The following is a 21,809-nucleotide window of genomic DNA, read 5'->3' on the forward strand; positions in this document are numbered from 1 at the left end:
AGTAATTAACTGAGACCTTGTCATTATGCTCCACCCATCTCCTTTCAAGCATGGAGGCATCTTTACAACATCTTCTTCTTTGAAGTGGAACAATTCACCATGAAGAGTTATCTCCCTTGACCCCAGAATCAAACTCAAACAAATGGTAACATTATAAATTCAGCTTGCTATTCCTGTTTAGTCCTTGAATTCCTGTTTAGTCCTTGAATCCATTAAAGATCTTCGTTACGCTGTATGCTAATTTACTGGTCACCCTCTACCTGTATGAATGGACTGGTAATTCCCACTTCATTGTATCTGAGGAAATGTGCTGTGCATATAAAAGCTTATACCTTGAATAAAACTTTGTCGGTCTTAACGGCATCACCAAACTCAAATTTTATTCCTGTGAAAAGCATGTTAAGCATAATTCAGATTTAAATTTTAGGGGCAAAAATGGGGAACTTAAGAAAGCAATCCTAAACACGTCTACTCAGAATCCTACTCGATATTCAACAGTATTTCCTCCCAGGAAAGAGTACTTAGGATTGCACAACGGCGGTACGTAATGGTGGTAAATTCTGTCAAGTCACAGCCAGCCTACTGTGCTCCCATATGGTTTTCAAGGCAAAAGACTGCAGAGGTGGTTTGCCACTGCCGGCCTCTGCATAGGAACCTTAGATTTCCTCAGTGGTCTCCCATCTAACAACCAACTAGGGCTGATTCTGCTTAGCTTCCAAGATCTGATCTAGGTCACAGCAGGAGAGCCATAACAGCCACCAAGGTAGGAAAAGTTTGCTCTACAACTACATCTTCTTTTCCACTTATAATAGTGCTAAGATTCTTCATGATTACTAGATTAGCTCAGTTAATGCACAGTTCACATGTAATTAATGCACAGTTCACTAGGCAAACATTCTTGTGTCCATGGTCTCATTTTACATAAGAATTCCTCCTGCATTATGCTGATACACAGATACGTTTGAATGGAATCTTCCCTTCTTTCTGCGGGTTTCTTATCTAAAGAGCCTACTGTGTTCTGAATTTCTTGTAAGACAGTAAATTGGTTGCAACTTTTCTCTTTATCTAAGAGTCTAATCTTCCATTGAAGGACAAAATCCAGTGCAAAATTCAAGCTTGAAATTAAAATGCATTTATTCAACTTACCACATTAGGAGGTAGCTTATGACCCGGAAGATACTTCACGTTTTCATGATCTTGGTTAATTATCTCTGTGAGATTTTTCCCATTGATTAACTCTTCAAACACCCACATGTTTATGACTGGCTCAAATCTGTTGGATTTCTGGACATTTTCACCTATGATTTTTGCAATTGCAGATCCCCTTTTAAAAATGGAAAAGAATTTGATAATTACAGACCAGAAGTGCTTGTTTTTGTAAGTGCTCTCAACCAGGAACCATCACACAAGTAGTATTCAAATTATCTGAGTTTTACAAAGTTTAGTATACCTGTAGTAGTAGCATGTTGGTTAAATGGCCGGAGTGCTGGGAGACCTTGATTCAAATCCCCATGCTGCCATGAAACTCATGGGGAGACTCTGGGCCACCCCTTTGGCTGCATCACACCAATCAGTTTCCTTAGCAGTGGTACCTTCCTCACTAGCAGAAGAGTCTTGCATGTCCGGGGAAGGTTCCTTAAGCTGAAGGCCAGCATCAGCCATTAGCAGAACCAGCAAGAGGGCTACAAGTCCCCTACTTCCCAGGACAGTTGTTAGATAAAATAAATGAACTATCAGCATTATCCTGAGCTCTTTGGAAATAGGGTGAAATAAAAATCTTACAGTATTTACTAGTTTCACTGAGAGATAGTTGCCTTTCACAACCCTTCACATGCTCTAATTAGCTGTCTTGAGAAATCCACAGTGAACTTGCTCACTAGGCAAACATGCCTTACTCTAACTCTCTTGATTACATCTGAAGCAAGATCCTTATCAAATCCATTCTCCATTGCCTAGTGCAGTTTGTCATCTTTAAATCAGCTTATTTAGTGAAAAACAGGAAATATGCTCTAGGGTTATGGTCTTTTAGGTCATTAGACTGACTGACCTACAAAGCATGGGGCCGCTTCTTCTTGGTCTCCTTTTTGGGTCCACAGTCCATACATCATTTAAATGACAGAGATCAGAGATAAGGCACTGCCTGCTTTTTTGTCCACTTTGTACCTGTATAATCATTGTTATCTGTTCAGCAAACGATTGCAAGAACTGATTGCAAGATTTGCTGGGTTCACTGGCGGACATGAAAGGCATACAGAGAGATTTAATCAGTAAGTCACAACTAGGGGACCTGCCTTCAGCTATATCCGAGCCCTCCAAAAATACACAAAAAATATCTTACCAGTATTTTGAGGGTATATTTTTTAGCCAAGAATTTGATCAGCTGCCAGTTTTTTCCAGCTTTTGGGGGTATATTCGACAATACTGAATAGCTGGTGGCAGAGAAGTTTGAAATGCTGCAGAGAGACTTTTGGTTTTCTTCTACGACTCTTTCCCACCTTTTTCTCTGGTTTCCAGGGCAACAGGAGGGAGGGGGAAGAAGAGGCGTTTCTATGGCCCAATGGCAAAAACACCTTAGGGGGAGCTGTAGTGCCTTAGAGTCATTGTAATGCTTTTGCAAATGGCGTTGCATTGCAAATTTGCAATTTGCAAGATTGTTGGCTTTAAATGTGAAGCCAGAATTTTGCGAGGTTGTTGGCTTCAAAAGTGAAGTCCAACTAAGTAACTACCTTGCTTTCCCCACTCATTTCCCAGGGAACAGGAAGGACGGTGGAAGGAGCATTGGCAATTAGTGGGAGTGACATAACTCATTTTCAAGGTGCACATCTTTTCCTTGCCTCGTGTAGGAACTTCCTGCTGAGCTCAAAGTCTGAACTGACTATGGATAAAAGATACCAGTCTCCTGAGTTCTTTTCCCTCCAAACATGCACACTTAGCTAGTAAAAATCCCTGTTTGGCTCGGAGAGTCAACAATGATGCTCAATATCTTGCAGTGGGGGAACTTAGCTTGCATTTTTTAAAAAATTAAATATGTTGAAATAACAGGAAACATTTAAAAAGCTTGCTTGTAATTATCATAAAATAATTATAAATCAAGCTGAAAGTCACAATGCAACATTTAACTTTTCGTGAGAAGAAGAATTTTCGGCAACTGTGAAATCTGTGCAGTACTGTGAAGACTATACAGCCTCGGAACAGATTATCATGTTAGACAAACATAGCTGAGGGTGCTCCTATCTAAACATTTTATTTCATTTATTTTCAAGAGGACTATTTCTTAAAGACCCATAGAGAAGCTGTACATTTTCAGTTGTGCATATTATAAAACAGGAAAACGCATACCTGCTTTCTCAAAAAAAGATTAATAGCAAATCTAGTTTCCTATTACGGTAATCCTCATTATCATAATATTCTATATTAAAAATCAGACCCATAGATGAACTCTCTCTTGACCTCTCAAACAAACAAAACTTACTGAGATTCTTGATTAAAGAATAGTAAATGTTTGGAAAGGGTGGAACTTCTACTGTGCATTAGTGGTCTCAACTACTAAGAGCTACATTTATGCCACGATTGTATTAACTAATCTCCAATACGACTGTGTAATCTTACTTATGTGAAGGAAGCAGTAGGCAACTTCTTAAATAAACATGAGAATACAAACACAATGTCCCTAGCAATGTGGGTCAAGATTAACTTTTCCCCTTGAGGAGTCATTACTTACAGTCCTGACATACATATTTGATAAGGTACAGGTATCATCCATTGGATCCATTCACAAAGTCTGTGACCTTACTAGACCGACAAACAAAATGTCCCCTTGCCAACCTCCAGGTGGGGGCTGGAGATCTTTCAGGCTTTCAGCTGATCTCCAGACTACAAAGATCAGTTCATCTGGGATAAACGAATGCATTTGAAGGTGAATTCCGTGTCATTGTATTCTATTGTGCTCTCTTCCCTCCCCAGACTACACCTTCCCTAGGATCCACCCCCAAACCTCCAGGAATTTCTTAACCTGGACCTAGCATCCCTAACTAGATGCCTGCACTATTATTTCAGACTTGTAGTTGTTTCCCAAGCCTAGTGCCTATGATTACCAGTCTCAAGGGGAGGCCTGGAATTCTACCATAATTACAACCAAGCTCTAGACTACAGAGATCAGTTCCTCTGGAGAAAATGTCAGGTTTGGAGGGTAGACTCTATAGATTCATAGCCCTACTGAGCTGCTTCCCATCTCTGAACTTTACCCTTCCCAGTAGGCGTATCATCTCCAGTATCACTTATAGAGTTTTGCCGTTCCTAGAGCATCTGATTATATCAATTCAGGTTTCCACAGAAGTGACATAACATAATTTGCTCTCCTGAAGTACAGTTTTTCTCTTCTCCAAGATCACAAAGTCCAAAATCATATGGTCACTACTACTCAGTGCACCCACAACTTTTGCCTCATCATCCAGTTCTTCCCTACTCGTAAGAATCAACTCTAAAATAGTAGATCCCCTGGTTGCCCCTTCCACTTTCTGGGGAATGAAGTTGCCAGCAAGACAAGTCAAGAATGTATTGGATTTTTCATTTTTAGCAGAGTTGATCTTCCAACATTCAATTTCTAATTGAAATCTCCCATGACCACTAGGTGATGCACCAAGAATGATTTCATCTGCTGAGTTGTTCCTAAACCAACCCTACCTGTTCTAGATACTCTTCATTTACTGCAGACTGGGAGGAGAATAGATGAAGACCCCACTGAAGGAACAGTAGAGTAGGTATAATAGCTGCATCTTATTGCCTCGAAACATTTAAAGTTATATGCACCATTCTGGAGTTAAACCAGGTAACACTTGTGTCCACCTTTGTTCCCTAAGCTGCTCTCACTACCAGGTCTTAGCTGTCTCCTTTGGAAAATGGATAGCAGACTCACATCACAGAACAGGTAAGAGGAAGATAACAAGGTTGATGGGAGACATGGAAAATTCAAGGTCTTGGCTTCTCTAGAACCAGGCCCACAAATGCAATTGGTTTAACATCAAATTGATGACCATTTTTGGAAGAAAGGAAGATTTCCCATTTAAGAACAAAGAGGTATATCACAGCAGCAAAACGTCTAAGGCTATTGGGAAAAACAAAGGTCATCCCCATCTGAATTCAGAACTTCTCCCCTTGAGAAGAGCTATTAAGAAACTGGTGATTAGTGTGTGAAGGATTGCTTTGTTAAGATTGCTGAACACTGACCTTTAACATCTATTTTAGTGCTAAAGGAATGTTACTCTGCAAAGATAATACTTGGCATTTAATATCTGGGCCTCAGCTTCAAACCTTTCCCACCTACACTATGGAACTTCAACCTACAGCCTATCTCATGGGAGACGTCAGCCTTTGGGGGACTTGCAAGACTGCTTGATCCAAAATGATACAAACTGCTAAGCTGTAATGCTTTTTAAGCCATCTGCTTGTACAAGCATATTATTTATTTATTGAACATACAGTTCTCACTACTACTTTTACATTTCTATCTTATAAAACAAACATAAAAACATAAAACTCTTAAAAACCTGACCCCTCTGCCCACCCTCTTTAATCTCACCCACCAGCTAACCATATTGGATAGAATAAGGTCCAGGGAGAGCCAGGGAGAGCCAGGGAGAGGAGAGAGGCAGGCCCATATATTTTCAGGCCACTATAGCCTCAACCATAAGCTTCATGAAAGAGTACCATTTTGCAGGCCCTGCAGAGCTGTCACGGCTTCATCAGGGCCTGGATCTCAACTAGCAACTCATTCCATCAGGCTGAAGCCCTGGCTGTGGTTGAGGCCAAGTGGACATCTTTAGGGGCAGGGATTACACACAAATTGGTGTTAGCGGAATGAAATGTTCTCTGGGGAACATATTGGGAGAGGCAGTTCCTCAGATACACAGGGCCCAGACCGCATAGGGCCTTGAAGGTCACTACCAAACCCCCGAGCTGGAACTCCACTGGCAGCCAGTGCAGCTGTTGGAAGACAGGTCAAATATGAGCCCTGCATGAGGTCACTGTAAGGACCCAAGCAGCGGTGTTTTGTACCAGTAATCTCCAGTTCAGGGACAAGGGCAGCACCACATAGAACGAGTCACTGTAATCCAGTCTGGAGCTGACCATTGCATGGATCACTGTGGCTAGCTCTTCTGTGGCCAGGGAGGGCGCTAGTAGCTTCACCAGGCACAGATGGCAGAACACCTGGAGCACTACTTTTGTGACTTGTGCCTCCATTGTAACAGAGGCATCAAAACTCACCCCCAAATTCCTGATGGTGAATGAAGCTGTTAATTGAATTCTGTCAAGGCAGGGGAGACACGCCTCCTCTCCTCGCTCCTTCTTCCCCAGTTACAGGAAACCCCTCCCCCCTCTTTGAGGGATTGAGTTTTGAGGAACTCTGCCAAAGCCATCCCACCACAACCTCTAGACATCTGGCTGGATGTCATCAGCATCCGTAGCTCATCCCTCCTGATCATGGCATTTTCATGCCTTCCTTTGGATTCTCCCCACCTGATTCAAGGAGATTAGTGTGGTGGCTCTGGCTTTTTTGTCTGTGTGGTCTGTGCTTTCAGCTGAAGGAATGGTAGCCTGGACTGTAGCCTTTCCCTCTCACCCATCTGCAACTACAGCTGTGTCATTAATGTCAGGATGACCCCCTCCCTCACACTGCTGTTGTTTCTGCAAGGGTTCTGTGGTATGTGCAGCATTCCCACACACTCCCACCTTCCAAAGTGTGCCATTAATACCTGAGACATGCACAATTGATGTGCTTTATTGGAGGGATCCGTGGACAACTGAACAGTGAGGGTGGGATCATGGAGTTGATGAACAGAACAAGTGGTGTGGGGAGAACTGCCAACCAGCAGAACATACAGCCTAGTGCTCTGGCACCACGGTGGCCCCCCTCCCCTGGCAGATGCCTTGGGCAGCCCCCAAAGCCTGCCTGGTCTGTGGAGTGAATGTGTATCTAGAGGGCTACTTCTTCCTCCCGCTGCAGAATTCAGGAGCAGGAGATGCTGTGTCCAGCACAGATCATTGCAACTGCTGTTGGCCATGAGGGGAATGAGGTTTGCAGAAGGGATGCCTTGCTTACCTGTTTGTGTGTGGCTCCCCCTTGGGATCTTGGCAGAAAAGCTGGTGTACCTTTGGGGGTTGAAATCTGGGAGAAGTCAGCCCCAGAGTGTAGAACTTTGCTCTGCCAGTAATGTGTTCCCTCCAACTGCTTGCTCACTGGTGCTAGGTGCCCGGTCTCTGTTCTGCCCACCACCAGGGCACATGTGCACTATCTCTAAGTCCACAGGGCAGGGAGCTGTCAGACAGCATTCTGTGACACACCTCTGGAGGGGTGGATTGCCCCCCTCAATTAATTTGGGTGTGTGGGGCAGGCCATGATTGGAGGAGCAGACCAGCATGAGGAGGGGTGCGGATTGGGTTTGCACTTGATGGCTATCCTGAGCTGCTTGGGTTCCCATGGGTACAGCTGCAAGCGGGAGGTGTCTATTATTAGTCACAGGGTTTTACAATAAGAGGCCCTTTGAAAGCGGGGGATGGGATTGTGGCCCTCTTGCCACAGCAGCAGCAACCACCCAAAGAGATAGATTCAGGTGGGTCACCGTGTGGGTCTGAAGTAGCACAATAGAAACTGACTCCAATAGCACCTTTGAGACCAACAAAGATTTATTCAAGGTGTGAGCTTTTGATAAATCTTTGCTGGTGTTAAAGGTGCTATTGGACTCAATTTTGGTTGAACCCGAAGTGATGTTAGATCCCTCTTATAAAGTGATTAAGAGCCAAGAAACTCACCCAGCAGTCAAAAGGCATCACCCAGCAAGCCGTACTTATCCAGCTTCATTTCAAAATCCTCCCCCCCCCCACCCCTGTAATTTACAGTCTTTCCTCTCATTACCAGTTTCCAGAATTTAGGCTGTGTACCTAGACATGGGAGAAATGGTCACTAGCTGGCAAAACACGAAGAAAAGAACACCATGTTCCCTGGATGGTGGTGCATCTCCGATGTGGGGTGAGTTGGAATGCAAGAATCCTGCTGCTTCCCTGCCTCTTACTTACTTACTTACACGACTTAGGATGGAGATTTATAGTGCAAGCTGTCAGATTTTCATGTGATCTCACACAAAAACCAAATAGTCTGCATTTTAATAGGAACTGGTGCAGGCCTTTCTATAGCATGTGATCTGTGACAACTCTGCTCAATTACTTAGGGGAGGGGGTGGTCCCACTCATTAAAGCTTTGTACGATTGATATGGATAAGTAGTTGATGATATCTTCTCCCGTATCCTGGCTACTTTCATTTCATTCTTAGAGCCTTTAAAAAAGACAACAGTAATTTACTGGTGAATTTGTACGATTTCATCAAGTGGACTAATTAGCGTTATAACATGTTTCTTTAGAACAGCATGGTGTCCCACTGCAGTATGATAACATGTTTTGATTTGTGTGTTTTTATTGTTTCCTTGGTGTCTGTTCTTTTAACAGCACACTTCTACCCTTCTGAGTCTATTGGCTGTAATGGAAGAGTGGAACTCTGTTTAGGATTGCATTGTTTAAAACAAATCTTTCATAATTGTTTTGAGAAGCTGTAGATTGAGCTGAAAAGTTGCAGACAAATCAGATCAATCAGCTCTGTCTTCCAAACAGAGAAAGTAAGGTTAAAACTCATGAACAAGCCATATTTCCTGTCAGTTACTGATATTGTATAACTAGAGCTGTTGCAGTTAGTATCATATTCTTTTCATTGAGCTAGGCACCGGAGACATATTATTCTAGAGTGCCCAAACTGGATGTTAAGAAAACAGAGATCTGCATTTAAATGTGCTATTCTCTCGAGGAATGTGAAAGCAGGCTTAACTTCAGGTAAACTTGGCAACACACAAAATAGTGTATGAAAAGGTGAGGAAAGGAGAAAGCTATGGGCCTACCAATCAGGAGGCAGGGGGTGTAAATAAACAGTAGCACCTATTTTTCTCTCTGACATGCTGACAGATTGTACAAAAAAGTGTGTGTGTGGGGGGGGACATCTGTTTCAAATACAGAATTAGCTGATCATGCAAGACTGCAAGGAAAGACCTGAGAACACGAATAAATCAGTTGTTATTTTTTCTGATACTCACCATGTCATCTTTTACATTACATTGTCATTCTTCCTTATGATTATGGCTTTGTATATGTTATAATTATTATAAGAAGATCCCTGATGGATACAGCCAAACATCCATGTAGTCCAGCATCCTGTATCCCACAACAGCTAGCCAGATGCCTCCATTAAACCTACAAGGAGACAATAGTCTTCTCCTGCTGTTCTTATCTACTGACTGGCACTCAAGTGGTAAACTGCCACTGAATGTGGAGGTTCTGTTTAATCCTTGTGGTTAGCAGCTATTGTTACATGTCTCCACTGGGAGCCAGCTTGGTGGAGTGCCTAAGAGTGATGGCCTCTAATCTAGAGAACCAGGTTTGATTCCTCACTCCTCCATATGCAGTCAGCCAGGTGACCTTGAGCCACTGACAGTTCTTTCAGAGCTCATTTAGCCCCACCTACCTCGCATGGTGTTCATTGTGAGGAGAGGAAGGAATGGCAATTGTAAGTCGCTTTGAGACTCCTTTGGTCGGTAAAAGGTGGGTACAAAATTCCAGCTCTTCAGCCTCTTTCTCCATGCAATTGGCTGTTCCAGTTTCAAGCCATCTGAGTTAGCAGCCTTTATCACATCCTATTTCTATCAATAATTCAGTATATTAATTGAACAGAAACAGTCTTATACAGTTGCAACAGGACTAGCAGAGGAGTTGGATACACTTTATAGTATTCATAGAATCATAGAATCATAGAGTTGGAAGGGGCCATACAGGCCATCTAGTCCAACCCCCTGCTCAACGCAGGATCAGCCCAAAGCCTGATTGAAATCAAAAACAATAGCACATTATATCATATTGAGAACAACCTAGTCCCACTTAAGCAATAAGCATTTAAAATATATTGTTATATGTCCATAGAATTCACAGGAATGCCCATTCTCTAATGCTATAAGTACTCCTACCTCAAAACCATCATGCTATATGTTTTGAGTGAATAAACCGTGTCTTAAAAGCATGTCACTCATCCCCAAAGAGAAAAAAAAAATTCACAGAAGGTCCTTCCCCACCACAAGTTCCTAAAAATCCCAACCCATTTCAACATACACACTTTTCTTGGATGCTTTAGGATGCTTAGGGCTAATCCTGCGTTGAGCAGGGGGTTGGACTAGATGGCCTGTATAGCCCCTTCCAACTCTATGATTCTATGATTCTAACATTTCCCTCCTCTGGACTTTGACATTTGTAGTCTGTAGGAACATCACACACAGAGCAGATTCCACATGGGGGACGGGCCATGGCTCAGTGGGAGAACACTTTCATGCAGATGATCTCACCACCTAAAAGAATCAGGCAGGAGGTAATGCGAAAAACCAATGCTGGAGACTCTCAAGGGCTCCTGCTAGTAGGAGTAGACAGTACTGACCTTGACAGGCTAATGGTATGAGTCAATAGAAGGGAGGCTCATCGGTCAGTCATTATTTTATCTCTTTTCTTTTGGGGGCAAACTGTAAGAGTGGACTGGATGTCTGTTGTTGAAAGATGTTACTTGGGACAGCTAAGCTGTAAATACCCTCCCACTGTGTGCGAGTTTGTGTGTTGCACACACACAGAGCTGAAACCATTTGGATCCAGCTGTGCAGGAAACATGACATAAAAGTGTTTCATTACATTACAGTTGGGATGCCAATATCCAGTACTACCTTGCTAGCCTTTCAGAGCAGGGGTGGCCGAACTGTGGCTCTCCAGATGTCCATGGACTACAATTCCCATGAGCCCCTGCCAGCGTGGGTGGTCCATGAACATCTGGAGAACCACAGTTTGCTTTAGAGGTACATTGGAGAGCCTATCCTATAGAACTGTTGTCACTTCATCTGCCATCACTCATCCTATTTTCATCCTGCATTCTACATTATAGAGGAGCAGGATTCGAACTCAGGTCCCAGTCCAACCCAGTCACCAGTGCAGTGACTCTCCTTCTTAGATGGGCAAGCTTGAACAAGTCCCTAAGCCACTTACAGAAGATCCTTGTCAAAGGGCTACTTAAACTATAAAAGGTAAAGGTAAAGGTATCCCCTGTGCAAGCACCGAGTCATGTCTGACTCTAGCGTTTTCATGGCAGACTCAATACGGGGTGGTTTGCCAGTGCCTTCCCCAGTCATGACTGTTTACCCCCCAGCAAGCTGGGTACTCATTTTACCGACCTCGGAAGGATGGAAGGCTGAGTCAACCTTGAGCCGGCTGCTGGGATTGAACTCCCAGCCTCATGGGCAAAGCTTTCAGACTGCATGTCTGCTGCCTTACCACCCTGGGCCACAAGAGGCTCATACTTAAACTATACTTCCAACATTATTCCATTATCCAGCCTCAGGAGCTGAATTCTCCCTTCAGGATTCATGCCAAGGCTGGATAAAACCCCCTTTTGGATGGGGAGGCTTATGGGAGGCGAAGAAGTCATCCATCTGGATCCAGGGCTTTCCCCAGTGTGCGGAGGGGCTGAGGAGACCCGAGGACTACGAGCCATTCTCACGCGGAGAGGGAGGGCAAGGGAGAAAGGCGTCTCTCTCGCTCAGAGAGACGAGGAAGCCCCAGAACGCCGTGCGGAGGACTGGGTCAGAACCGCGCCCCGCTTTCCCCTTTCTCTGCAAAGGGCGGCTTTTCGGGGCACCCCAAAGGTCGCGTCCCCTCGCTGCAGCCGGAGGCGCCCCTTCTCCCTGGGACAGCGCCCGGCAACAGGTCTCTCCCTCCCCTGCGGCTCCGCAGCCCGCTGGACTCACCAGTTCCCGGATCCGATGATGCAGACTTTCAGAGGCGGCATGGTGGCTCCTCGGTCCTCCTGGGTCCCCCCAAGGTTGCAACGAGACCGGCAAGTCCTTCGCTGCTCCGTGTTGCGCGTTGTGGGGCGCTAGCGGGTGGGGGCTGAAACACCCCAACCTGCAAGCGCCGCCTGCCGCCGTCCCGCCGGGAGGAGGTTGCGAGTCCCTGGTAAAGACCAATGAGAGGCGATCGTGTCAAGGGATCCGAGTGGCTCGGGGTCTGGGGGCGCTGGCTGTCTGTCTGTCCGTCCGTCCCGGGAAGGGAACACGGGCCGAGAAAAGGAAGAAGAGATTCACTTCGGTTAGGATTCGGGGAGGAGAAAAACCAACAAGAAGCGCTCAAGGTCCAGCGCAAAGTTCAATATTTGCTTAAACAGAAACTGCACCGAACCTATTCTCACAGGGCTCTACGCTGGGTGCAGTTGCTGAGAGACACCAGCAGGGGCTCTTGCGCAGGGGACGACCCATGGAGGGAAGGTGGAAACCAGGTATAGTGGTTAAAACTGGAGTCTGTGCACACAAAAAAACAAAACAGAGATGACCAGGAGCCTAGAGAGCTTTTTAAAAAGATTAGGTAGATTAATGAAGTCCATCAGTGGCTACTATCCCTGGTAGCACTGACCAGGTAGCCTGATCCTGTCAGATCTTGGAAACTGGTATGTGGATGGGAGACCTCTTTGAATTTGGTAGGGGTAGGGGTCATGACACAGAGGCAGGCAATGGCAAACCACCTCTGAACATCCCTTGCCTGCCTACAGACAATCCTCAGATTTCCTGGCTACATGACACACAGGCCATACAAGAAATAAATAAATCCTATTAACCCTGGTGACTCAAAGAAACCTCCATGCGCAGAGACAGGAAATGGATGAATACCAGGGCTTGGAGACAACATCACCTTCGCCCAGAGATTCCCAATCAGGATTTGGAGGAAGCCTGATTGCTCCCCAGGAGTTCTGCATACCAGACGTTCAAATGGCTTCTCACATCACTAGACATCACTGGAGCCACTTTCCCTGTTGCTCTACAGGCCTCGTCTCTTTCTCCACAATGGGAATGGTAAATGATTGGTTGCCTGACTAGCTGGCTCCTGCATCTTATTTCCATGGCCACTTATCTGAAGGGTCATGTCACCACTTCTGGAGTTCCTCAAAGCCTGAAAATTTTTTCAAGGGTTCCTCCAGGGCCTCTTGTGCCCTGTTTGTTGTTCTTCTGACTTGGCAATTGTGCCCAAGAGGAGCATGGACCAGAGAGATGACTGGTTTGATCCAGCAGGGCATCATCCATCTTCTTATGGTTCTTCTGACTCACCCTTTATCAACTTTTTTACTGTTGAGAAACCCCAGAAGTGGGACGGAATATGGTTGGGATGCACAGCTGTGTACACGTCCACCTGGGGCCTGTTCTATTTTAAAAAGGAGTTTTCCACCTAAGATAAATACAACAACAGAATAGGACAGAGTTGTTCACAAAGAACCAGCTTGGTGGAGTGGTTAGAGTGGTGATGTATTAGGATCTGGGAGAGGCTGATTCAAGTTCCCACTCTTCCATAGAAGCTTCCATCATCAGAGACCTATTTATGTAATCAGGTACACCTCATGTGTTTAGAAAACACTCTTGAAAACTCACTTGGTCAATTTAAAAGATTATTTTGGGGTCCTATGCCACACAAGCAGAGCTGTGTTGTATCAATGGCAGAAATAGCGACCTCCCCCTGCCCCCTGTAGCAGTCTTCTCTTGAGCCTTGAAGCCTTCTGGGTCACAGGAGCCCCAGCATTGGGAGAGGTCAAAGTGGGGGCCTGGAATGAGAGGGGGAATTGGCAAACACTGCCTTCCCCTTCTTCCACTAGGGGAAGTAACTAGTTCAGTCAGATAGTAAATAGCGTGTTAACTGTGGACAGAACTATGATTTCAGGGGCATTATGCAGAACAGGGCTTGAGAAATCCACCAGTGGACATTGAGAACTGGCTGATCTTATGGACCAATCTGTGGCCTCCATTAAGGGTCAATCAGAGCTCTTGGCGGGGCAGTTGAGAGGGTTTGTGCCCTTGTTTCTTGTTTGGTTGGTGTTGAAGTTGATTGCTGTTACTACAATAAAAGAGCTGTTTCTAAAGAACCTTCTGAGTCTGCATTACCAAACCTTCTGTGTGACTAGGGAGAGTGCCTGTGATGTAACCACCTACCCAACCAGTCAGAACACTGTTGAATAAAATATCAATTTCCCTTCTGCTTCTTTTAGGATGGTTTTAACTTCCAATATATGTTTTTTCCCCCTGCTGACTTTATTCCTGCTCTGGTTAACTTCAACTTGCTTATTAGACTTACTAACACTGGAACAACTGAAAGCATAAATGAAGTTGCCTCGTACTGAAGCAAATCCTTGGTCCATGAAGGTCAGTATTGTCCAGTCAGCCTGGCAGCAGGTCTCCTGGGTTTCAAGCAGAAGTCTTTCACATCACACACTGCCTGTTTAGCAGCAGATGTCAGGGAGTGAACCTGGGACCTTCTGCATGCCAGGCAGGAGAGTCATGTGCCTTTCTCCCTGCTCTATGACCTCTCTGCTGAACTTTGATTCTTCAAGCTATTAAGAATTCCTGTGTGGAAAGGGGTGGGTATAAAAACAAAGACTGCAGGAGGCCTGTAAATTAAGCCCCTGGGTTCAGGGTCCACTGGGAGCACAAAGAATGAGCTACACTGAATGTATTTAAAGCAGCTTTTGTCAACTTGTCCTGCTCCAACTATCTTTTCATGGGATTAGATATAGGATTAGATAAAATGAGGATCTGTTGATCAACAGTGACAGGCACAATAGACAAGCATAGAGCCTTCATAGGCAAAGGCAGTCTACCATCTTCAGATGCTGGAAACAAATAACAGGGGGAAGCTATCTCTGTCAAGCTTCGTCCACCAACGTCTCAGGTGTGCTAATCCCAGATACAGAAAATTGACCAAGATGGATCTTTGATCCGATCCAGCAAGGCAACATTGCTTGTCTCTGGCACAGAGAATCAACTAGGCCCTGAGAGCATTTCTGTCAGGGGAAAGGACTGATTTGGTGAAACATGCAAGGGGGGAATGAATGCCAAGAGCTGGCTGGGTGGGTTTATGGCTCATCTAGGAGTTCAACTGCTCTGCTGTAAGTATCACTGGAGTAGAGTGGCTCTGCTAGAGAATCTGCAAGTGGTCAAAAATATCGGGACAAGGGAACTAAGCATCAGAGAACCTCTCTGACATTCATCTGTGCTAAGGGTTGCCAGCTCTGGGTTGGGAAATACCTGGAGAGTTTGGGGGAGGAGCCAGGAGTGGGTGGAAGTTGGGGTGGGGAGGGACCTCACTGGAATATAAGGCCATGTAGTCCACCCTCAAAAGCAGCCATTTTCTCCAGGGAGCTGATCTTTTCATTCTGGAGATGCGTGATAATTCCAGGGGATCCCCAGGTCCCACCTGGAGACCGGCATCCCTATCTGTATACCAGCTGACCTCTGTTTTAACATGGGGACCAAATATGCTTAACTGCTAGAATACAGAGCCTTGGAGGAGGTTCATCTCTCATGAAAGCCCTCACGGTGGCATGAGGGACAGCAGATCAACTGTTGTCAAACTAAGGCGCCTGCCCCACCCCCGAGACAACCACAGCTCCTTTGGGCACTCCTGCTCCGCTTCCCTAGCTGCAGGGCTGTCCGTATCTTTGCTTGGTGAACAGGCTCATGATACTTCACCCTTTGCTGCCTTGCGAGTAAACGTTTGTGCCGCAGCAGTGATTTAAGCTACTCCATGAAATGGGGGATCAGTGAAACACCAAGTGATGGAGGGAGAGTGGGAGGCATGGAGCAGCTGCAGAGATACAAGCGTTGCCATAGGAACCAATGTGCAAAAAACCCTGAGTGGGAGTAATGGAAACATAGCTTTTAAGGAAGTGAGGACTCGTGACTGAGGAAGTCAAATGTGCCTGGTACACCCTGCTTTTGATAAAGCTATTTATAAAAATGTTAGAAATAGACAAAGATTTGAACAAGGAGGAGTCCAGGTCCCAAAGCCGTAGAAGAAAATCACGGTCCTGAGGAAAAGAAATATTTTTGTAATCTGCTTCTAACTAGTGGAGAAACAGCTTGTGCAGACAGATTTGGACTTCATTGAAAACATGCTAGTTAATCCTAGTCAAAGACTAATGTCGATCTCAACTGGGCATGCCAACACTGAAACTGCATAAAAACATAGTTAAAAGCAAGATCATGGTTTAAACTATATGTTCTCATGAACCTGCCTTGTAGTGAGCCAGACAACTATTCTATGAAAGTCATGTCATGAAATGTCTAGGAAAGTCAGCACTGTCTACTTTGAGTGGCGGTGGCTGTCTGGGTGCTCAGCCAGAGGTCTTTTCATTGGAAATGCTGGGAATTAAATCTAAGATCTTCCGCATGCAAATCAGAGGCTCTAAATCAGGAGTAGTCAAACTGCGGCCCTCCAGATGTCCATGGAGTACAATTCCCATGAGTCCCTGCCAGTTTGGTTAGGAGTGCAGACTTCTAATCTGGCAGGCCAGGTTCGATTCTGCACTCCCCCACATGCAGCCAGCTGGGTGACCTTGGGCTCGCCACGGCACTGATAAAACTGTTCTGACCGAGCAGTAATATCAGGGCTCTCTCAGCCTCACCCACCTCACAGGGTGTCTGTTGTGGGGAGAGGAAAGGGAAGGCGACTGTAAGCCGCTTTGAGCCTCCTTCGGGTAGGGAAAAGCGGCATATAAGAACCAACTCTTCTTCTTCATCTGGTGGGCCACAGTTTGACTACCCCTGCTCTAAATCCTTCCCAACAAACATAACTTATAACAAAACAGAGAACAACACTCCCATAATTTATAAAACATACTAGCAAGAAAGCCCATTGCAAGCAGCAATGTAATGGCCACTAGGACCCAGGGGATACGAGGTGCAGATCTCTCTCTGTGTCTCTCTCTCCCTCTAGCTGCGTGTCTTGGTGTGCCTGGCAACAGGAGGCATAGCAGGTAATTAGGGCTTATTCTTAGGAGAGAAGGAGGGCTGGTGTGCAGTTTGGGGCAGCTCTCTCTGTCTGTCTCTCTCTCCCTCCGTCGCACCAAAGGCAGCTCTCTCTGTGTCGCTGTCAGCAGCTTGGGGCAGCTCTGTGTCTCTCTCTGCCTCCCTCACAGCAGGAGCAGTAGGAAGGAATGAGGGCTCATGTTCGGTCTGGCAAGGCTCTGTGTGTCTCTCTCTGTCTCTGGCATGTCTGAGAGGAACATGGCTAGTGTCCAGGGAGGGAGGGCGGGAGCTGTAAGGTTAGGGCCAATCAGGGTGCGGCCAGCATTGCTGGCCCTATTCCAACTTGGACAGCCGGACATGCCCCCCCCCCCCAAGCTGTTTCACAAATATATAGAGGAACCATGGATAAGGATAATATACCATGTTAGTTGGATACTACATCATCGGTATTAAACCATCAAAACCTTAAAGGTGGCTTTATGGCTCAAAGATGTAAGTTAGTCACCAATTAAAAAAAAATTGATCATGTTCTGAGTGAATATTTAGCATCCTTCTCCTGATAACATGTGTCGTTTCCTGTGATTCCTTCTTTTCCATAGCATGCCTTTTGTAAGGATTTGGCTGTTCTCTTTCTCTATTCCGTTGAGGCAACCATCATGCATACCTGAGCTGCATCCATAGAGAGATGCCCGCACCTCTAAAACAGTTGTCAGGGAAACATAACTCAAGCTTCCCTAAGTCATAAGAAAACACTAAGCACTTTTTTTTAAAGCATAAGAGCATAAGGGAAGGGTCTCAGCTAATTGGTCTTAACTTTCCACAATTAGATTTGTCTGCCTACAACTCTCTTATTTTGAAATATTTATTTCACTATGTTTTCCTCGGAATTGAACCAAAACAAATGGTAACTTTAGATTCAAGTGGGTAGCTATGTTGGTCTGAAGTAGCACAACAAAAATTGAGTCCAGTGGCACCTTTAAGACCAACAAAGATTTATTCAAGGCGTGAGCTTCCAAGTGCATGCACTCTTCCTAAGACTAAATGAACAACTATCATAACTGTAGAGATATAAGGCAAAAGCAAATTATGGCAAATTAGTAAACTGTGTCATAATATCAAAATTAAGCCATATGATGCCATATGGTAATTCTTTGCTAAAACAGCTAAGCAGTCCTTTTGAGTTCAGTTGTGGATAGTTTTATTTCTCCAATGTTTTTGTGAACATTGTTTGTGCTTAACACCACTAAGGGCAGCTGTCCCGCCCCTGAGTGCCTCCTCCTCCAACTGGGTTGCCTGTCTGTCCAGCGGCTAGCCAATCGCCTTCCGTCCCCAACCCAGGACCACCCCCTCCTCCTTCCACTTCCCTCCCTCAGAGTCTGTAAATATCTGCTGCGTGAGAGCTGCCCCTGCCGGTGAGTTCCCTAACAGCTGCCTGCAGCCTTTCCATGTTCTGGAGGGAGGGGGAGGCCATCCACAGCGCCTGTTGCAATGAACCCATAATTAACAATAAATGTTATTGCAGTAGACCAGGAATTAAATGATTTGACATAGGAAAGCTAACTAGATGCCTAGGGCTTCTTGAGTGTATACCTATATCTGGATCAGTGTTGGCCAGATTTATCCATGGGGCTCTAGATGAAGCCATGGAACTCTAATGAACAGACCTCCTTTCTAATTTCCAGGGCATCAGCATCCTCTTGGAAGGGAAGACAGCACAGTATAGCCTGATCTCCATCAACTCTCAGAAGCTCCGCAGGGTTGGCACATGGAAGGGCCAAGGAAGACCTGGCAGAGGAAAGCATTGGCAATGGCAAACCGTCTCTGCTGCTCACTTGCCCAGAAAACCCTCTCATGAGGTTGTCATAAGTTGGGTGAGATCTGGTGACACTTTACACAGACAGAAGCATCCTTTCTCTGGGTCTGGAATAGACGTGCCCTGCCCCCAACATACACAGTGCTACACCAGATATAATGTCAATATTGCATGTCATGAAATGTCATGAAAAACATTCCGTTTTATTTTTGAAATCTCATGGACAATATCAGGTAGATGATCCAGTCTGCCCCCTCCCCTGTCCTGATAAAGTATATTCTATTTTGCTAAGCTCACCTGTAGGAAAAAGACATTCTACATATCCTCAAAGGCAGGCTTCTAAGAACCAAATTCTAAGTGATGCTGGGAGTTTCCTGGCCAATGTTCCCTGGTGCCCTTTCTTGTTAAAAGAATTGTCTTCAAGATTCCACTGCATACAGTGCAAGAGAATGGGAGTGGAAATTCTTTTGCCCAACACAATTTCTCCAGTTGAAATGGTCCAGCAGAGTGGGTCGCTGCCCCACTTGGGTAAATGTAAGGCACCCGGTGTGTAGTGCCATTGGACTCAAATTTTGTTCTGCTACTTCAGACTGACACGGGTACCCACCTGAATCTATATGTCATAGACCGTTGCTGTGCCTGCTTATCATACATAATTTGTCAAGAGTCAGGTGGTGTGCCTTGCTCTTAATATGAGAATTTGTATGAATTGTGCTTGTCCTGGTTTTGTAGCATATAAACTAAGGAATCATTTAACCTTTTTAAAAAATTTGTCATTGTGCAGGCTGTTTTGTGATTCGCAGACTTTTTTGTGAGTATTATTTGGGTTGGCCACTAGAGGGCCCCAGGCACTAAATAAAAGGGAAGATATTCTTATAGCCCTCCAGCTGATTGTCATTCATTGTATTTTAGGTCTAGTTGGCCTGAACGCTCACCACTCAAGGACATCATAGAATGTACTGTACCTATTGCTGGTAAACTGGTAAACAAGTGATTACTAAAGCCAGGTATTATACCAATGCAAAGAAATAACAGTGGTTGCAATAGGCAAGACCTTCAGTAAAAAAGAACAGGTATTACTTGATAAAGAATCGTGTCTCAGTACCATCCCTTTCTTTGTAATGGGATAAACTCAGGATCCACACATTCATTTAGAACAGAAAAAAGCTGGTGCTCATCACAGGACTATCATCATAAAGGCTGTAAGCAAAATCTCAATCAAACAGAAAGGAGTTTTGAATGCAAATAGGAAACTGCTCCCTACTGAGTCCAGACACTCACTTCATCCAGCTCAGAGTTCTCTGCTCTGACTTCAGTGGCTTTCCAAAGTCTCTGGCAGAGATTGCCAACTGCTGCCACCTGAGAGGCCTGAGAGGCCTATAGCATGTAAATATCCATCCACGGCCCCTTCCCAAAATGTCAGAACTAACACAATCCCTACCTTTATTCAGTTATGAGTATTTACCCGGTATTTCAATTTAAAAGACCTTAATTTTGTTCTGCTTATCGTAAGAAGCAAAGCAGGTTACAGGAGAATTTCCACCAACAGCTGCTAGCCATGGAAAACCTTCATATGGAGAACCTTGAGCCATGGAGAACCTTCATGCGCAGAGGCAACAAACATCTGAATAGCCATGCTGAGAGGAAGCAGCATGCAACAGCCTTGGCTTCTATGCCCTGTTTATTTGGCCCTACAGGACAACTGGCTCTGGCCACTGTGTGAGGCAACATCCACCAACAGTCTGACCCAACAGGCTGTACTTATGTTTTTATGAGAACCCTCAAGACTACATCCCTACACTTTATGGAAGTGTAAACCCATCAGTATAGACCAGGCTTTCTCAACCAGGGATTTGTGAAGCCCTGGCGTTTCTTGATGGCCCTGGGTTTCCTGAATGGGTGGAAGTTAATTAATTTTTAAAGTTTGTTAAACATTTATCAGGTGATACAACCATAAACAGTCATGTTGACCCTCCCCCACTTCAAAGAAATGGCCAATAATAGGCCTAGAGGGGGTAGGAAGGGCCCACACTGCACGATGGCAGAGGAGTGGCATGCTACTCTCCAGCCAAGGTGGGGGGGGGGATACCCCTGTTAGCTCCGCGACTGACAGGGGTATGCGGTGTCCCTGCATTCCAATTATGCACAGCACTGACCTGACCTAGCCCCTGATGGCGCCCACGGCATCTCAGGGAACGTGGAAGAATCTGTGTTCCCTTACCACGGGCCATCCGAAGGCCTGTGTCAGACCAGGGCCGAGCAGTGGCTGAGATAGTGGCAACATCAGGCATAATCAGGGATTAACCCCGCAGCCCTGTCGGCGTCAGCCTGGCCATTCTGCCCCGTGTATAGGTCATAGGATGTCAACAAGTGGTGCTGGCATCAGGCTAGTATTCCTTTCATTCTCTGTTGGTGTTGGATTTCTTGGGATGGAACTAGGGGTGCCAGATTTGGGTTGGGAAATACCTGGATACCAATAGGTAGTTAGCAGAGCTGTCTTAACACAACTTCGATCTATAAGCAGACACATAGTTGCATTTTGTACTAACCAAAACTTCTGGGTTGTCTTCAATTAGAATTGCCAGCTCAGGATTAGGAAATATCTGGAGACTTAGGGATGGAGCCAGGTATGGGTGGGATTTGGGATGAGGAGGGATATCAGTATTGTATAATGCTATGGAGTCCACCCTCCAAAGCAGCCATTTGCTCCAAGGGAACTGATCGTATTAGTTTGCAGATGAGCTATAATTCCAGGGGATCCCCAGGTCCCACCTGAGAACTGGCATCCCTAAAATGGGACTCTGTTTCCTGTTATAATGCAAAATGGTATTGATCTATACCCCAGACAATCTGATCTAGGGTATCATAAGGAGTGCTGCCTCCCATATGAAGCTGATCCTCAGATTCATACCAAGAGTAATTTAAATATCTTACTGGTATTGTCCCTTTTAAACAGCTGAGCAGAAGATTGCAGGTACAACATAGGCCACTTTCTTATTGGCAGTCTGTACCAACCCATACTGGTTTGCTTTTACCCCTGGCTAAGGCCTATGTCAAAGGTTCCTTCCCTTTTCAAGTCTTCTTACTG

At 45.2% G+C, this 21,809-nt stretch overlaps 1 protein-coding gene across 2 annotated transcripts in view; it reads right to left on the minus strand.

Annotated features, from left to right (window-relative positions):
* The window catches only part of LOC143829456 (glycerol-3-phosphate dehydrogenase 1-like protein), a 52,748-nt gene that overhangs the window by 11,586 nt on the left and 19,353 nt on the right, over positions 1 to 21,809 (minus strand). The window contains exons 3-4 of one of the 2 annotated variants that reach the window (XM_077320361.1): positions 11,872 to 12,076; positions 1,147 to 1,324 (exon numbers count right to left, since the gene is read on the minus strand). In XM_077320361.1, coding sequence (XP_077176476.1) covers positions 1,147 to 1,324; positions 11,872 to 11,912 — 219 coding nt within the window. In that variant the 5' untranslated portion in view covers positions 11,913 to 12,076. Of the gene's footprint in view, positions 1 to 1,146; positions 1,325 to 11,871; positions 12,152 to 21,809 lie in introns of both variants that reach the window. The other variant, XM_077320362.1, reaches the window with a different exon arrangement.

The sequence above is a fragment of the Paroedura picta genome, chromosome 2, assembly GCF_049243985.1.
Source record: "Paroedura picta isolate Pp20150507F chromosome 2, Ppicta_v3.0, whole genome shotgun sequence".
Taxonomy (NCBI): Eukaryota; Metazoa; Chordata; class Lepidosauria; order Squamata; family Gekkonidae; genus Paroedura; species Paroedura picta.